Below are 16,438 nucleotides of genomic sequence, written 5' to 3'. Positions count from 1 at the left end.
GAGTCTTGCTCCTGTCATGTGCTGCGTTCGGGAGCGGGTCAAAAGTATCTCAACTGAGTGAGGGACCATGACTGTTACTGGGTGTCCCATCACTATTCCTTCACTCTGAGTGAGGCTGATACCAACTGCTGCTACGGCGCGCAAACACCCTGGGAGTGCTGCTGCGACCGGATCCAAAGTAGCTGAAAAATACGCTACTGGTCTGTTTACGCCACCATGGGCTTGAGTCAAGACAGACAGAGAACATGCATCACGTTCATGACAAAACAATGTGAAAGGCTTCGTGTAATCAGGCACACCTAAAGCTGGAGCCCTGCACATGCATTCCTTTAATTCAACAAAAGCATCCATCTCATCTCCTTTCAGTTCAATTTGATCCAAGGCATCCTTCTGGGTCAGTTTCAGTAGGGGCTTTGCTAGAGTCGAGAAGTTGGGGATCCACTGGTGACAGTATCCCACCATTCCCAAAAACTTCCTCACCTCCCTCCTTGTCTTTGGTGGACTCATTTGTAGTACGCTTCTTATTCTTTCCTTCATTATTCTCCGTGACCCTTTCTCTATCTGGTGACCCAAGTATTTCACTTTCTTCTGACAGAACTGCAACTTGGAGGGGGACACTTTATGTCCATTCCTTCCCAAATGATTCAACAGAGCAATGGTATCGGCTGTGCAGCCACTTTCTGTCTTTGATGCAACCAGTAAGTCATCAATGTACTGTACTAGGGTTGACTCGAATGGCAATTCTAATGCTTCCAAATCTTTCTTTAGAATCTGATTGAATATCGACGGTGACTCAGAAAACCCTTGAGGAATTCGACACCAACTGTACACTCTGTCTAAGAATTTGAAACAAAAGAGGAATTGGCTGTCCTCATGCAGAGGCACAGAAAAGAATGCTTGTGACAAATCGATGACTGAGAACCATTCGGCATCGCAAGGAATTTGAAACATTATCACAGCTGGATTCGGTACGACAGGGCAGCACTTGACTATGATGTCATTTATTTTCCTCAAATCCTGCACGAGTCGGACCTTTCCACTCGGCTTTATTAATCCCATTATTGGTGAATTACATGGGCTGCTTAACACTTCTTTCAGTACCCCTTGTTTTACAAATTCGTCAATGAGTTGAGCAACTTTCATGAGGGTATCTTGTGGCATGTGGTATTGTGGGGTCTGGGGAAAGATTGCATTGGGCTTTACAGCCACTTTCACTGGTTCTACTCCTTTCATCAATCCCACCTCTTTCCCTGTCATGTCCCACACTTCCTTTCCGACTGTTTCCCGTAATTCAGCTGGGATATCTTCTTCAGTTATCATCGGGAAAAGACAAATCAGAGGATACTCTTCATCTACAGTTTCCACCTCATCCCCCTCTACACTGTCCTCTTCTTCCCCGTCACTGCTCGTCTGGATTGTTATCCCTTCGTTTGAACACATGATCGAACAACCCAATTTGCACAACAGGTCTCTCCCTAACAGTGCTATCGGGCTTGAGTCACATACCACAAACTGATGCACCCCTTGATAGTTACCGATGCTGACTGGCACCGGATCTGTTATTGGGTTCGTCAGGTGTCTGTTTGCTACTCCCACCACTCTAACTGTCCTCCCTGAGAGTGGCAAATTTGGTACTTCACTGCTTTTAACTGTTGAACGTGTGGCTCCCGTGTCAACCAAGAATGAGACCCGATGCCCCATTACTCTTCCCTCTACGTACGGACCCCTTTGATCAACTTCCAAGGATGCCGCAAGCACACAATCTCCTTCTTCTCCTGAACTTTCACTCTCCCATACGTTGTTTATTCCACTCTCACTGTGTAATGGGAACTGTTGTACGGTGCCATTTGTACTCATTACCTGACCCGAGACCTGTGGAGGAACCATCACTTGCTGCTGACTCATTGGTGCCAATGGTATTTGCATTTGCTGATTAGGTACCATAGGTAACTGCTGTTGCATTGGCTGCATTTGCGTCATCTGCATACGAGGCATCTGCATCTGCTGAGGCTGCATAGGTTGCAATCCCTGCAACTGATTTATGGTCTGAAAATTTGGGCTTGGACCTCTCATTTTCGGTCCCCTCATTGTCTGAAATGCATTGACATCATTGTTTTGCTGACCAACACCTGCACCTGCACCTGCACCTGCACCACCATCGGGCACTCGCGTTTCCAATGACCTACGATTCCGCACACGTGACACGGCATCACCTTCTTCATTGCCTGCACACCCGTCACAACAGTGTTCAAATCCGGACCATTATTCACAAAACCTCCTCTGCCTCTGCCTCTGGCCTGTGGCTGAAACGCCATGTTTCCCTGCAACTGCAGCTGCTGTTGCGGTACCTGCTGTTGGAACCCTTGCATCCCTTGCAAACCCTGCAGACCTGTCTGAGCTGCCTTAAGCTGCATCATCATCACCTTCTCTTTCAACTTTTTCTGTTTCACTTCAATTTCGTCGCTACAGTATTTCGCATAATTCAACACCTCATCAATTGGTTTCGACTGCCAACAAATCAAATGCGACTTTATCATTTGACTTATTTCTGGTCTCAGCCCTTCCACAAATCTGAACACGAAATGGAGCATGTCCTTCGCCTCAATTGTTTCCGTGCCACTGTAATTCTTGAACGCCTTCAACAACCTCTCATAGTAACTATGAATCGATTCTTTGGCCTCTTGGGCAGTTCGATCAATCTTCTGCCAATCCACATTTTTCGCGGGTACCTTCGTTTTCAAATGCTCAATCACCTTATAGTACAAGCTCATCACCATAGGTGATGGTGCGCCCGTCTCCCTGTCTCTCTCTGGTTCACTTGTCGGCCAACCTACAGCTCTTTTGCAATCCTCCCACAAATCTGCCGGAACCACAATCTCGAACAGAGTGTTCAGGTCTTCCCAGAGACATTTTGCAAGCTTCACAAACCTATCAGTCTGTTGGTACCATTCAATTGGTTTTTCTCTCAGTTTGGGAAAATCGTCCGTAAAAGACTGAATGTCGCTTCTGTGCCATGGTACATGTACTAATTTTCCCCCTGCTGTCTCCCTCATTGGTAACATTGTTACTGTATCACTACTCTGCGGTCTTTTCTCATTGTGCTCTGTAGCACTGTCCCTCCTCTTTTCCTTCCTCTTTACCCATCTGCTTTCCCACTTGTCTAAGCACCTCCACACTTGTGCACTCTGCAGCAATTCTCTAAGGTGGGTCTTCATGCCTGCTGACCTCATGTGTTCAAAGTCTGTGGTCCCAAAATCTAACCTGTAGCTCCTGCTCAAGTGTTTCATCTTGTCTATGTCAACCCCGTTTCTGTCAGCTGCTTCTTGCAGACTCTTATGTACCTTGTTCACTTCCTTCGTAATCCTGGGACATAGATACCTCAGCTCTTCTTCCGTGTAGGACTCTAACCTGTTCACACCCATAGTCCCTTCCACCAATTCTTGTGCTTCCATGTTCAACCTGACCCTATTCATATAGTCTTCTCCTTTCCCACTAGCTGAATTTTGTGTGGAATTCAGACTGTTGAACCACTGTGTCAGCTGTTGCGCATTCACCCCCATCAGGGTAGCGTTCACATCGACTGCCATCGATGGTTGCGGCAACTTTTCAGTGTTCGATGTTAGGGGTATTATCAGTGGGGGGCTCGACCTCACCAGTGTTGACTGAGCACATATGGGACTAAACTCCATCAAGGATCCAGACCCATTTGGCTGAGTCGCTATCGGAGTTATCCCTGGGGTGTTTTCTATGCACCTCCTTTCTGTCCCATTCTGCGGCATTGATCCCTGACTGCTCAGACCCAAGTTAGGCTGACTATACAGAGGTACCGGTGGACCTACAGTAATGGGTAGTGATATCGCGTCTGGGTTCTGTCCATTCCCCATGTTCTGAGGCATGTTCATTCCCACACCATGGGTCATCATTGCCGGCATGCCCATCTGGCTCCCCGTCATTTGAGCATGTGCGTTTCCTCCCTGCATCTGCTTTTGAGGCATCAAAAACTGAGTTGATTCAGCTTGTGCCATTGTTTGGTTGTAACCATTCTGTACTCCCCTTACGGTTGGATCTAGAATCATTCCCGCACTGTTATCACTGTTGTAGTACCCTGGCATCTGCGGCTGATAATTTTCTGCTGGTTTCAACACGGGCACATCTGGATATATTCTCCTAACCTGCGGTATCTGCGGGGTGAACAGCAGACTCGGGTCCTTAGATCCCGATGACGCTCCTGAACTCTGGGTTTCACTGTTCTGTACCGGTGCCGGAGGGGCAGAACTGGTACTTGGACCTTGTCCATTCTCTGCATAAGGCGGTGGACGGTCGTTCAGCAATTGCATTATCAACTCCTCATCCTCTAACTCCTCTTCTCTTCTCAACTTTTCCTCGTCCTCTCTATCCTTGGAACACTTCCTGTCTGTCTTACAGGTAGCTTTCTCCCCTGTCTCCTCTCCTTCCTTAGTAATTGCTGGAAACAATTTTATCCCCTGTAATACATCTGATCTCCACACCTTCTGTGCATTATCCCACCTAGCATCCGCTAGTGTCTTTTCTACCTTCCTCATTCTGGTCTCGAACTTCTTTTGCTGTTGCTGTCTGGCCATTAGTTCCCAAATTGCTAGAGCCTCAAACTGTGCTGGCCTTGGAGGCACCTTCATGTCGTACATCGTGAATCTCAAATTCTCTAGAATCCTTATATTGAATGTCCCATGTATCGGGAACGCTACGCTCCCATGTTTCTCTGTCAACTTGTGCCATTGCTTTAGCCAAAGACACGGAGCTACCCCCTTCTCTTCCATTACAATGTAAGCTGGTGTACCCTCGGGCGGCGTCTCCTCTCCTACGCTCGCTTTAATGTAAGACTCCCCCTTCATCGCGCTCCTAAATGCTTTAAAGAATTTCATTTTCCCCGTCTTTTATTTAACCAAGTTTATAATCAATAGGTGACTTTAATTCCACAAAAATTGTAATCAATAGGTGACTTTAATTCCCGGAATACTCTTCACCTGCCTTTCCCCCTTCCAATCTAGTCCCTCGGACTGCGTCCAATCCGTGCGCGACCCTTCTCTGCAACCAACCTATCCCAGCGCGGCTCTTAGTGACGTCACACTCACACACACTGCGGCTGACAAAGCCTCGCGGCTAGTCTTCCTTCACTCACCTCCTCTCGTAACAACTTCTTGCATATATTGCGAGCTACCAAAAAAATAAAACAGATCTGTCGGTTTACTACAGGAAGGGTAACACAATCGCTTCAGGACCTTAGGGACCTTTCACTAGCCTCAGGACCTTTCACTAGCCTCCGGCAGTTATTCCGTCTTTCTCAGTCCCCACATTCGCAAGCAAATCTGACCCGCAGACCTACTCTCAACTTGTCAATGATCTGTTCTAGTGCACTTAGAATCTTGTCAAAGCCCGAAGTCGAAGTTTCTTTCACTCTCTAACACACGTACCGACTTGTTGACCACGCCCGATCAACCTACTAAACCGCCCAGACCACAACATGGATCAACATACTCCGGAGTCTCTTGACCTCGCAGGGCCCGTCTCAACAACAACAACCACGTGGACCTTTTTATGCACAAAGCGCCACACGCACATGAAGTTCGACGACTTCCCTACTCTCACCCTCGGAGCCGCACCTCCGCTATCTCTATGAAGTTCGACGACTTCACTACTTCTACACTCGGAGTCGCACCTCCGCTATCCTCTAAAAAGAAAATCCTCGCAACCTTTTCACACACCCTGCGGCAATAAGCTGTGCAAGCGCAAAACCCTAACTTCACTCATACCATCACTAGTACCGCCAACGCTGATTCCACACCTCCGTTCTCTCCATTCGCAAGCTCCGAGATCCCGGGAAAGTCGCGGTGGACCTAGCCCATCATCATCTTGTCAATCTGTTTTATCAAAAAAAAAAATCTAATTCAACTTCTCGAATGGGGTCTCAAAATGCGTAACCGTTAATTCAACACCATGTACTTTAAGAGTACAGGGTCCCAAAAAGACGTAACCATCCTCTGCTACCATCTACTGATAGAGCGGTCCGTAGTAATAATTTACCTGTGTTCGGACGCTCTTTAGGCCGATGAATCTTTTGACTTAGTGGGAACTCTTTGTACTCTTAATCGATCAGTCTCATCAAAAATCAATAATCAATAACGAACATAAGCAACACCTTGATCAACATAACACTTAACAATTAGTCCAGAATACATTTCGGCGAACCTGACCTCTCAGCCAGGAATAACCACACCAGTTTATTGCAAAGTTAGTGAATTTTATTTCCCTATATTAGCAAAGCTAGCACAATATATATGTGTCTCAACACCAAATGATAAACATAAATGAACATTAATAGCTGTCCATAGCGGCGAAACAGGTGCAATCTATGTAGCATTTGAATCACAAGGCATTCGATAATAGCAATGCAAATCACTAATACGATAATCTGTAACGAACTAATTGCATACATTTAGTCAGCATAACAAGATCTCAAATTGCATCGTGCGACATATGGAATCCTCACCTAACCTCAAATTAGCATCGGCATGTGGGACTTCATGCAAAAACAATTTAGCAACATTAATTTAGAAAAACTCCTAGCTAGGGCTCTTATCAAAATCAGCAGTTGGTTACCTAAAAGAAACACAATGCAATTTTACAATTTCCTTTCATATTTACCAATTACGATCAGCATACAAGGAAGTCTTCGTCTCACAGGTACCGTCCTTCGGTCATCATGGGTACCGTCTCGATCAGCATAGGACGGGACAAAGGGGCAGGGGGGGACGGGGCAATTGCCTCACGGCGGCAAGGTAAAACTACTACTTCATGCAAAGGGATCGAATCAAAGTTAAAGTCTCTAGGGCCAGAATCATTTAAAGTCTCTTTCTCTCGATTAGAGAAAGCATCAAAGTCTCTTTCAAAATGGCGTCGCAGCAAAGTGGGCCATAATAGCTACGAAGTCAAAATGGCGGGATGTCCAGTAATGGCCGATGATAGCTATAATGGCTACCTTCTTCTCGTGCACCTGGGTTTTATAGACAACAGTTCAAATCCAGTAGGGTCTCCATTGGAGGGTTCATAGGTTAGCTTCAAATTGACCAATCAAAAACGACAGTTCTCAAGCTTTTACTTAAGCATACATTATCCTTGGAGATGGGTACGCAAATCGCAACATTGTCTCCCAATTAGCTCACTTTCAGAGCCTCCATTGTCCGCACCTGCAAGTCGACCTTGAATTAAAGAGAAAATATGCCAGGCTGGCACTAACTTTAAGATAAGCATGTGAACAGTTTCTGTGGAAAAGTACAGCTTCAAGCAAAAATACACGTTTAATAGCACAGTGGAAAAAATACGAGCATCTAAACCGTGAGACCGGGCAACTAGGCCAAAGCCTCCGCTACAGTAATGTTAAGCTAAAACATTTCAAACAAGCAAATCATAGCACACGTTTATGATTATGTCGGATTAGTGCAATTCTAATACACCATGTTATATAAAGCACGCGTATAAACGTTGGCAAACTACTCTGAGGGCACATTTTGTCCACGTACAATCTTTATTAGTTCGGTTAAAGTCACACATGATTATTTCAGTACTACGTTTAAGCGTTAATAAATCAAAACCTTCATTTTCTGCTTCATCACCTCATTATGTTGTCAGTGCATTTATTTACTGTTTTTTAACATAGCACTATTTATTCACTGTGGTCTTTTTGTGACTGCCTCCTGGTATGCTAAATTCAGGTGTCACATTACGTCCTTGTTCAGTAGCGTAGGCCAATCACCAAGGCCATCACCCCTACCCAAATCTACGGATTGTTTCTTGAAGAGAAAGTAACAGCAACATTTTGATTATGTTTCTGAACATTTTAAAACCCCTGGCAAACAGTTTGGGAAACATTAAGGTAATAAACCTTATGCTAGTTTAAACAAATTTAACAAAAACATCTGGCTTACCCCAATCGCCCATGGACATTCAACCTAAAAATATTTTTAAAGAGGCAGGGCAGATGGTGTGTGCGACAGTCTCACACCTAATGTCAGGATGTGAGGTACCCACAACTTGTCTGTAGTCTCACAGCACTAGACTGTATATCTGGGACTACATTTATCTCAGAAATGGGATCCTGGACTACCAATCAAAGATAATAAAAGAGGAGGATGAAATTGAGATCAAATGGGAGATCCACAGCAAGTGATTCAAAGGGTTGTTGCTCAGAACTGGATAAATAAGGAAGAGAACAAGGTGGGACAATTCCTAAAATCAGGCAAGATGGGTCCACCAAGACTATCGGAAGGTATTGGGTACCTAGGGGGGAGTTGTCTCTGCACACAGGTGAGAAACAGAAGAGACACTGTCAAGTGGTTGAAGAAGCAACACCCATACACCTTGGCAAACTCTTCTGGTGCAATGGTCCGCTGTTCGTGCTTGTGAAGGGTGATCAGGGGCCAGACCCCTGGCAAGGTTGTGCAAGGCAATTGGCCGCTTTGTCCATGTCTTTAAATGGTTTTGAAATTGAGCAAGGGCCAAACTAGTGATCTGGGTTATCCCTAAGTGTCAAGTACACATAGAATCTTCAAAATATTTGGGACGTAAATTGCACAAACAAACTGTAAAAACATTAAAATATAATTAGTGTTTCTTTACCATATGGCACTGTTTTCCCCTTTATATACAATTAGATCTCAGATTGAACTGGGAACCAGTTACCTTTCGATACCTAGTGATTAATATTTACCATTCTCCCACTGATTTCCAGGATGAAAATCTCACAGAGCGTCACGGTCCCTCCAAGCCCAGTTTGCTCTTAGGTCTTCTCTTCTGCTTTCAGTAGTGAGCCAACTGGCACTAGTGAAGATGGTGTGCTACCCCAATGATAGTATTATTTTACAAACCTTCCCCTGCTCGTCCTTCATTCTTTCTTCAGATATGCCACACATCTGATTTGGTTGCTGCTGCACTGTCAGGTAGCTCGTTCCACTATAAAACTACCTGTAACTGCAGGTGGATTAGGTCTTGTGGACTTATAATGCTATTATTCAGCTGCACAGGTCCAATGGATTGCTCGCTGGCTTTCTGCCCACCTCCCTGCATCAGATGGGGTTTATCAGTAAATACTTTTAAGGAAGGCTTAATGCACTGCTCATTGTTTCCTACTGACCATTCTACAGATCACCATCTGGGGTTATCATGCACAGCTTTCTCTTGCCTTGCTAGAACCTGTAAACTCACTGACCCTGTGCTCCTACACTACCTTTGCTAAGCCTTCCCACTCGCACTAGACAGCTGTGCTCAGAGCAACTCCATCAGTGGCATGCTGCAGGTATCTTAAAATTGGGGGATTTGTTTCTGGATGGCGAGCTACTAAATTTCCAAACCCTTATGGCAGACTACCATCTTCACCCAGGTCAACTCCTTACTTACAGCCACCTTAAATAATCATTAAATGTCCTATTTCATGTCTGCCACCTAGCACTAACCCTACAAGTGGTGTGCCAGAAGCTCTACACCATAGGAACTGGTGGCAAACTAATAGAATGGATGTACAGACTTTTCCTGCAACATGGAAACCACTCCAGGTCTTCTCGTCATACTACCTGGGTGATTGATTTGGCCAAACCTTTGCAAGGTATGGACTGGACTAAAATACTGGACTTTCCTCACAATGTATCCCACGGCTGTCACTTTAAGCACATTCATAGAGCTTCCTTGGGAATGCACTCCACCTGTTGCTTGCCATTGGCCTTGTGGTTTGTAACTCACATTTTGTTGCTTTTAATTTGCTGGCTTTATTTGTATTAGGCTATGCAGCTTGAGTTCATTCTTTCCCTTGCCCAAACCTTATTTACAATATCCTTCCGAGTGCTCCCGTTCTGTAAACAGGCCTGTAAATCTTGTTCTTATCTCATCACATTTGCTGTGCATTCAAAGAACAAAGTCAAATGTCAGGCTCTGATTTTGGTGGGAACTTAGTGTTTACTTTTCTTTCTCTGACTTCAAGGTGAGAGTATTTATGCAACAATCTTTCTGGATACTGGGGTTAGGAAAGAGTTTTTTCTATCATATGACAACATTTAAATAAACTTCAGAACATGTCAGAATTAGGAGTACAAATGAAGCACATTTTTGTTAATCCTGAACTGTGATGGAAACAAATACCAGTACCTTTATATGATTAAAACAAATCATTGCAATAGGTGATGCAATTTCCACACATCATCGTCTGTGCACAGTATAATTTGATTTGAAAAACTGTACGTCTGGGCAAATGTAATGATCATTTCAATCAAAAATGTGTTGTCTGTAGGGGCAGTGTGTTACCACACCATGCATACTCCACTCCATGCTGCTCTGTACCACTCCACACCACTGCACACTATTCTGTATCACTCCACTTTACACCACCCCATACCACTGCACTCTTCTCCATTCTGAACCACTCCATATTCTGCCACTGCACTCTGCTACTTCACACTATGCCTCTCTACTCTATTCTGTACCACTCTTTTCTATGCCAATGCACTTTACGCCTCTCTACACCACTGCGTTCTGCTCCTCTGTACGCTATACCACTCCAGGCTAGGCAACACCAATCTAGTTCACACAACTCCACTCTATGCCACTCTGCAACACTGCACTATATGACACTGCACTCTAAGCTATGACACACTATGCTAGTGCACTTTACTCTGTAACACTCAACTCTATGCCCCTGCACTCTACATCAATACACTGTACATCACTTCAATCTACTCTGCATCTCTGCACTCTATGTCACGGCACTCTACACCACTTTACTCTATGCCATCACACTCTATGCCACTCTGTGCAACTCCATTCTACCCTGCACCTCTCCACTCTAAGCCACTTCACTCTACTGTGAAACAATCTACTTTACACCACTGCACTCTGTGCCCCTGCACTCTACCCTGAACCTCTCCACTCTATGCAACTGCACTCTACTCTGAAACAATCTATTCTACGCCACTGCACTCTACGTCACTCTGACCACTGCACTCTAGTTCAATGCACTCTACACCACTGCACGCTGACACTTTACTCTGCAACACTGCAGTGGCCGCTTCTATACTCTACACCACTCTACTCTGTACTACTACATTCTGCACCAATACACTCTATTCCACTGCACTCTATGCTCCTCTACCCTGCCCCATGCCACTCTATGCCACTGCACACTACGTCGGTGCACCCTAAACAGCTGCACTGTATGTCACTGCCCTCTACTCTGCACCACTGTACTCTGCCACTTCTCTCTGTGCCACTCTACTCCACCCTACATCACTGCACTGACACTCTACTCTGCAACATTGCACTCTCCGCCACTGTACTGTACAACAATCTACTCTGTACTACTGCATTCTACGCCACTGCACTCTATGCCACTCTACTCTGCATCACTCCACTCTATTCAACTACACTCTACAACACTATACTCTACTCTGCACTGCACCACTCTAGGCCACTGCACTCTCTGCCACGCGAGCCTACTCTGCACTCTATGCCACTGCACCACTATGCACTCTCTGCCACTCTACTCCACCGCACTCTATGCCACTCTACTGTGTCCTACGCCACTCCATACTACTGCACTCTAAACCACTTCACTGTACGCCAATGCACTCTAAACAACTGCACTGTACCCCACAGCACTGTACTCTGCACCACTGGGCTCTACGCCACTGCTCCTATGACACTCTACTCCACTCCACACCACTATGCCACTAACTTTTAGCCATGCTGAACAGCAGCCACTCTGGTGCATTACATGGCTAAAACACATTGGCAAAGCCAATAACTCTTACGTAAACAAGACCTATTGGCTTTGCCAATGTTTGAAAGTACTATGAGGTACCGAGGGTCCTGAAAGGACTGTGAATGTGTAAGTCCTTATTTTAAATATGCATTTGATGCCTCATCAGGGGTAGTAAGCGCTATATAAATACAATTACATCATAATATAAATTGCTACAAAATGCGCAAATACAGTTCTGTTAAAAAAAAGTGCTTCTCAAATTTGAATAATATAAAACTTTTTAGTATTAGGTATAAAATGTATAACAGTCCATTAAAACCACACACTCTAGAGCTCACCATTACAGTACCTCTCTAAAAGAAAATATCTTTGCCATCAGAAAGCTTCCAGTGACTCTTTTGATTAAAGTCAATGCAGGTTTCCAAGCCCCTTTGTATTTGCAGATTTACCAGTTACCCACATTTGCATTTCTTTAGGGAAGGGGCACCTTGGTAAGAAGGCCTTTGTTTATCTGTCTGCCCCTCCCTCAGAGCACAGGAGACTCCCTGCCCTTCATTCCAGCTGGGGAACCTTATCTGCCGGTAATTTCGCCCTGCCTCCGTTGTCCTTTAGGTGAAAGCCTGAAATTATGGACAAATGCTGTCCGTTAAGACTTTCATCACAGAAAACGGACAGCAGGGCATAATTACGGGCAGTCCGTGATATTTACGGACGGGTGGTCACCCTAACTTCCAGCACCTATGAAGTTACTAAATAAAACATCGAGACGCAACTTAGAATAAAACCTCTGCCTACAGGTTTTGTAACTTTAGGCGGCGCAGATTCTTTTGCCATCCATGCTAGATAAGGCGCTGTATTTTTTAATCATAACATTATTATTAACGAGCGTAACATGGAATAATAAATGCATGGAGTGCCTAGAAAGCATATGACAGGCACATATGTGTGCACTAAAGCTTCATTATTGAGAACTGCTTGCACGCTGCTTGGGAAACAAGGCAGGTTTTCTGCACAACTGACTTTCAAACTCCTCCCTTGAGGTTGCAGCAATTGTAAGGTATTTCTCTCAGCTGTGGAGCATAGTCCGTACTTTTTTCAGAAAACAGTGCCCCTGCCGCGTGAATGGCACTGCACTCCTTGAAAACCGTAAGCGCTCTGTCTGCTCTTGATAGAAAGAAAGCAGGTTCCTCACCTGACTGCTCGAAAGGTGTCCATCAACTCGGGTGTCCATGGTCGCTGTGCAGTGCGGTCCAAACCCGAGTGCGGTTGAAGAGAAAATCGCGTTGCGCGTATTCATTCAGTGGAAGAAACAAAAATGTGCGTTTTTGTGATGAGCGCTCCCGCTAATTGTCCCCAGGACCCATCTCCCACCTGCAGTAATCTGATCTAGCGGTGGTGCCTGTCCAGCCGCATTCCCTACCTTTGTGTTCTGCACACAGACGTGTCCCGATAGGAGCCCGGAAACTCTAGTCACCTGGGGGCTCCTTTACCTGCGCGTGGGATGCGAGGTCCCCGGAACTCCACAGGAGGCGGGAAGGAGGGAGCGATGCCCCCGAGAGAGCTGTGTCTGCACTTTCTTTTTATATCTCTTCTTTATTCGTGGTCATAAGCATAAATATCCGCGTGAGACTCCACCTTAGTTAAACACAAACCCGATGACGGAGGTGTTGCTACCTCACTCACTACGCGGATTAACAACGATGGCTAGGAAAACACATCGCACGGCGTCGCTTCTCCGAAACAGCAAATCCAAAGCAAAATCTCCTCTTCGAGACTGATAAACAAGTTGGTTTCTGCCTGGCGGCACGTTTGCAACTCGCATCACTATGACTGCTCGTTATTTGTTTACAGCCATCTTCCTGAAAGACAGGGCGACAGCAAACCCTAGACCCGGGTTGAAATCATCGCGAATGGTTGTGGTTGGTCACTGGTGTGCTGAGCGAGGCAGGCATGCTGGTTTATGTCACCAGTTGACTCCATGTCACCAAGGCTCCAGTAATGCAGCACAAGCTCTCAGGTTTCCAATGTGTATGCGTGAGTAGTCACCCAGACCGGGCACCTTTGCTTTCCTCCCTGGGACATAACCCCTTAGCTGCTGGGCCGTTCCACCCCCCACCCCCACCCCCCAGTGCTGAGCCCTTTTTTGGCTATTTGGGGTAGTTCGCGCTTAGGCCTTCATAACTTTTTGTGCACATAAGCTATCCACGCCAAATTTGCGTCCTTTTTTTCCAACATCCTAGGGATTCTAATGGTACCCAGAGTTTGTGGTTTCCCCTGGAGGAGACCAAGAAATTAGCCAAAATACAGTGAAAATTTCGTTTTTTCCCAAAAAATGGGAAGAAAGGGCTGCCGAAGAATGCTTGTGGTTTTTTCCCTGAAAATGCCATCAACAAAGGGTTTCTGGTGCTGAAATCACCATCTTCCCACCTTTCAGGAACGGGCAAACTTGAATCAGAAAACCACATTCTTCAACATACATTTGGCATTTTACTGGGACATACCCCATTTTTACTATTTTTGGTGATTTCAGCCTCCTTCCAGTTAATGACAGGAATGGGTGTGAAACCAATGCTGGATCCCGGGAAGCTAAACATTTCTGAAAACTAGACACAATTCTGAATTCAGCAAGGGGTCATTTGTGTAGATCCAACAAGGTTTTCCTACAGAAAATAACAGCGGAAATAACAAAATATTGAAATTGAGCTGAAAACAACAGCCATTTTTCTTTATGTTTTACTCTGTAATTTTGCCCTGCGATGTCAGATTTTTTAAAGCAATATACCGTTATGTCTGCTGGACTCTTCTGGTTGCGGGGATACAAAGGGCTTGTAGGTTCATCAAGAACCCTAGATACTCAGAGCCAATAAATGAGCTGCACCCTGCAGTTGGTTTTCATTCTATACTGGGTATACAGCAATTCATTTGCTGAAATATGAAGAGTGAAAAATAGGTATCAAGAAAACCTTTGCATTTCCAAAATGGGCTCAAGATAAGGTTTTGAGGAGCAGTGGTTTATTGCACATCTCTGAATTCCGGGGTGCCCATATTAGCACGTGAATTGCAGGGCATTTCTCAAATAGACCTTTTTTTTACACACTCTCTTATATTTTGAAGGAAAAAATGCAGAGAAAGATAAGGGGCAATAACAATTGTTTTGCTATTCTATGTTCCCCCAGGTCACCCGATAAAAATGATACCTCAAATGTGTGGGTAGGCCTAGCGCCCGCGACAGAAAATGCCCTAAAACACAACGCGGACACATCCCATTTTTTGACAGAAAACACAGCTGTTTTTTCCAAAGTGCCTGCCTGTACATTTTGGCTTCTAGCTCAGCCGGCACCTAGGGAAACCTACCAAACCTGTGCATTTCTGAAAACCAGAGACCTCGGGGCATCCAAAATGAGGTGACTTGTGGGGCTCTGACCAGGTTCTGTTACCCAGAATCCTTTGCAAACCTCAAAAAGTGGCTAAAAAAACAAGTTTTCCTCACATTTCGGTTACAGAAACTTCTGGAATCTGAGAGGACCACAAATTTCCTTCCACCCAGCGTTCCCCCAAGTCTACCGATAAAAATGATACCTCACTTGTGGTGGTAGGCCTAGCGCCCGCGCCAGGAAAAGCCCCAAAACACAACGTGGACACATCCCATTTTTTGACAGAAAACACAGCTGTTTTTTCCAAAGTGCCTGCCTGTAAAGTTTGGCCTCTAGCTCAGCCGGCACCTACGAAAACTAGAGACCTAGTGGAATCCAATATGGGGTGACTTGTGGGGCTCCGACCAGGTTCTGTTACCCAGAATCCTTTGCAAACCTCAAAAAGTGGCTAAAAAAACAAGTTTTCCTCACATTTCGGTGTCAGAAAGTTCTAGAATCTGAGAGGAGCCACAAATTTCCTTCCACCCAGCGTTCCCCCATGTTTCCCGATAAAAATGGTACCTCACTTGTGTGGGTAGGCCTAGCGCCCGCGACAGGAAATGCCCCGAAAACACAACGTGGACACATCCAATTTTTTGACAGAAAACACAGCTGTTTTTTCCAAAGTGCCTGCCTGTACATTTTGGCCTCTAGCTCAGCCGGCACCTAAGGAAACCTACCAAACCTGTGCCTTTTCGAAAACTACAGACCTAGGGGAATCCAAGATGGGGTGACTTGTGGGGCTCTGATCAGGTTCTGTTACCCAGAATCCTTTGCAAACCTCAAAAAGTGGCTAACAAAACAAGTTTTCCTCACATTCTGGTGACAGAAAGTTATGGGATCTGAGAGGAGCCACACATTTCCTTCCACCCAGCGTTCCCCCAAGTCTCCTGATAAAAATGATACCTCACTTGTGTGGGTAGGCCTAGCGCCCGCGACAGGAAATGCCCTAAAACACAACGTGGACACATCCCATTTTTTGACAGAAAACACAGCTGGTTTTTCCAAAGTGCCTGCCTGTACATTTTGGCCTCTAGCTCAGCCGGCACCTAGGGAAACCTACCAAACCTGTGCCATTTCGAAAACTAGAGACCTAGGGGAATCCAAGATGGGGTGACTTGTGGGGCTCTGACCAGGTTCTGTTACCCAGAATCCTTTGCAAACCTAAAAAAGTGGCTAAAAAAACAAGTTTTCCTCACATTTCGGTGACAGAAAGTTCTGGAATCTGAGAGGAGCCACGAATTTC

The 16,438-nt window shown here is 45.4% G+C and overlaps 1 protein-coding gene across 1 annotated transcript in view; it reads right to left on the bottom strand.

Annotated features, from left to right (window-relative positions):
- LOC138295478 (calpain-13-like) overlaps positions 1 to 13,188 on the bottom strand; it is a 530,338-nt gene extending 517,150 nt beyond the window's left edge. The window contains exon 1 of the mRNA XM_069233811.1: positions 12,972 to 13,188. Coding sequence (XP_069089912.1) covers positions 12,972 to 13,076 — 105 coding nt within the window. The 5' untranslated portion in view covers positions 13,077 to 13,188. The remainder of the gene's footprint in view (positions 1 to 12,971) is intronic.
- Between the last annotated feature and the right edge of the window lie 3,250 nt (positions 13,189 to 16,438).

The sequence above is a fragment of the Pleurodeles waltl genome, chromosome 5, assembly GCF_031143425.1.
Source record: "Pleurodeles waltl isolate 20211129_DDA chromosome 5, aPleWal1.hap1.20221129, whole genome shotgun sequence".
Taxonomy (NCBI): Eukaryota; Metazoa; Chordata; class Amphibia; order Caudata; family Salamandridae; genus Pleurodeles; species Pleurodeles waltl.
Note: the sequence above shows the minus strand (reverse complement) of the source record. Positions and strands in the feature narration are given on the sequence as shown.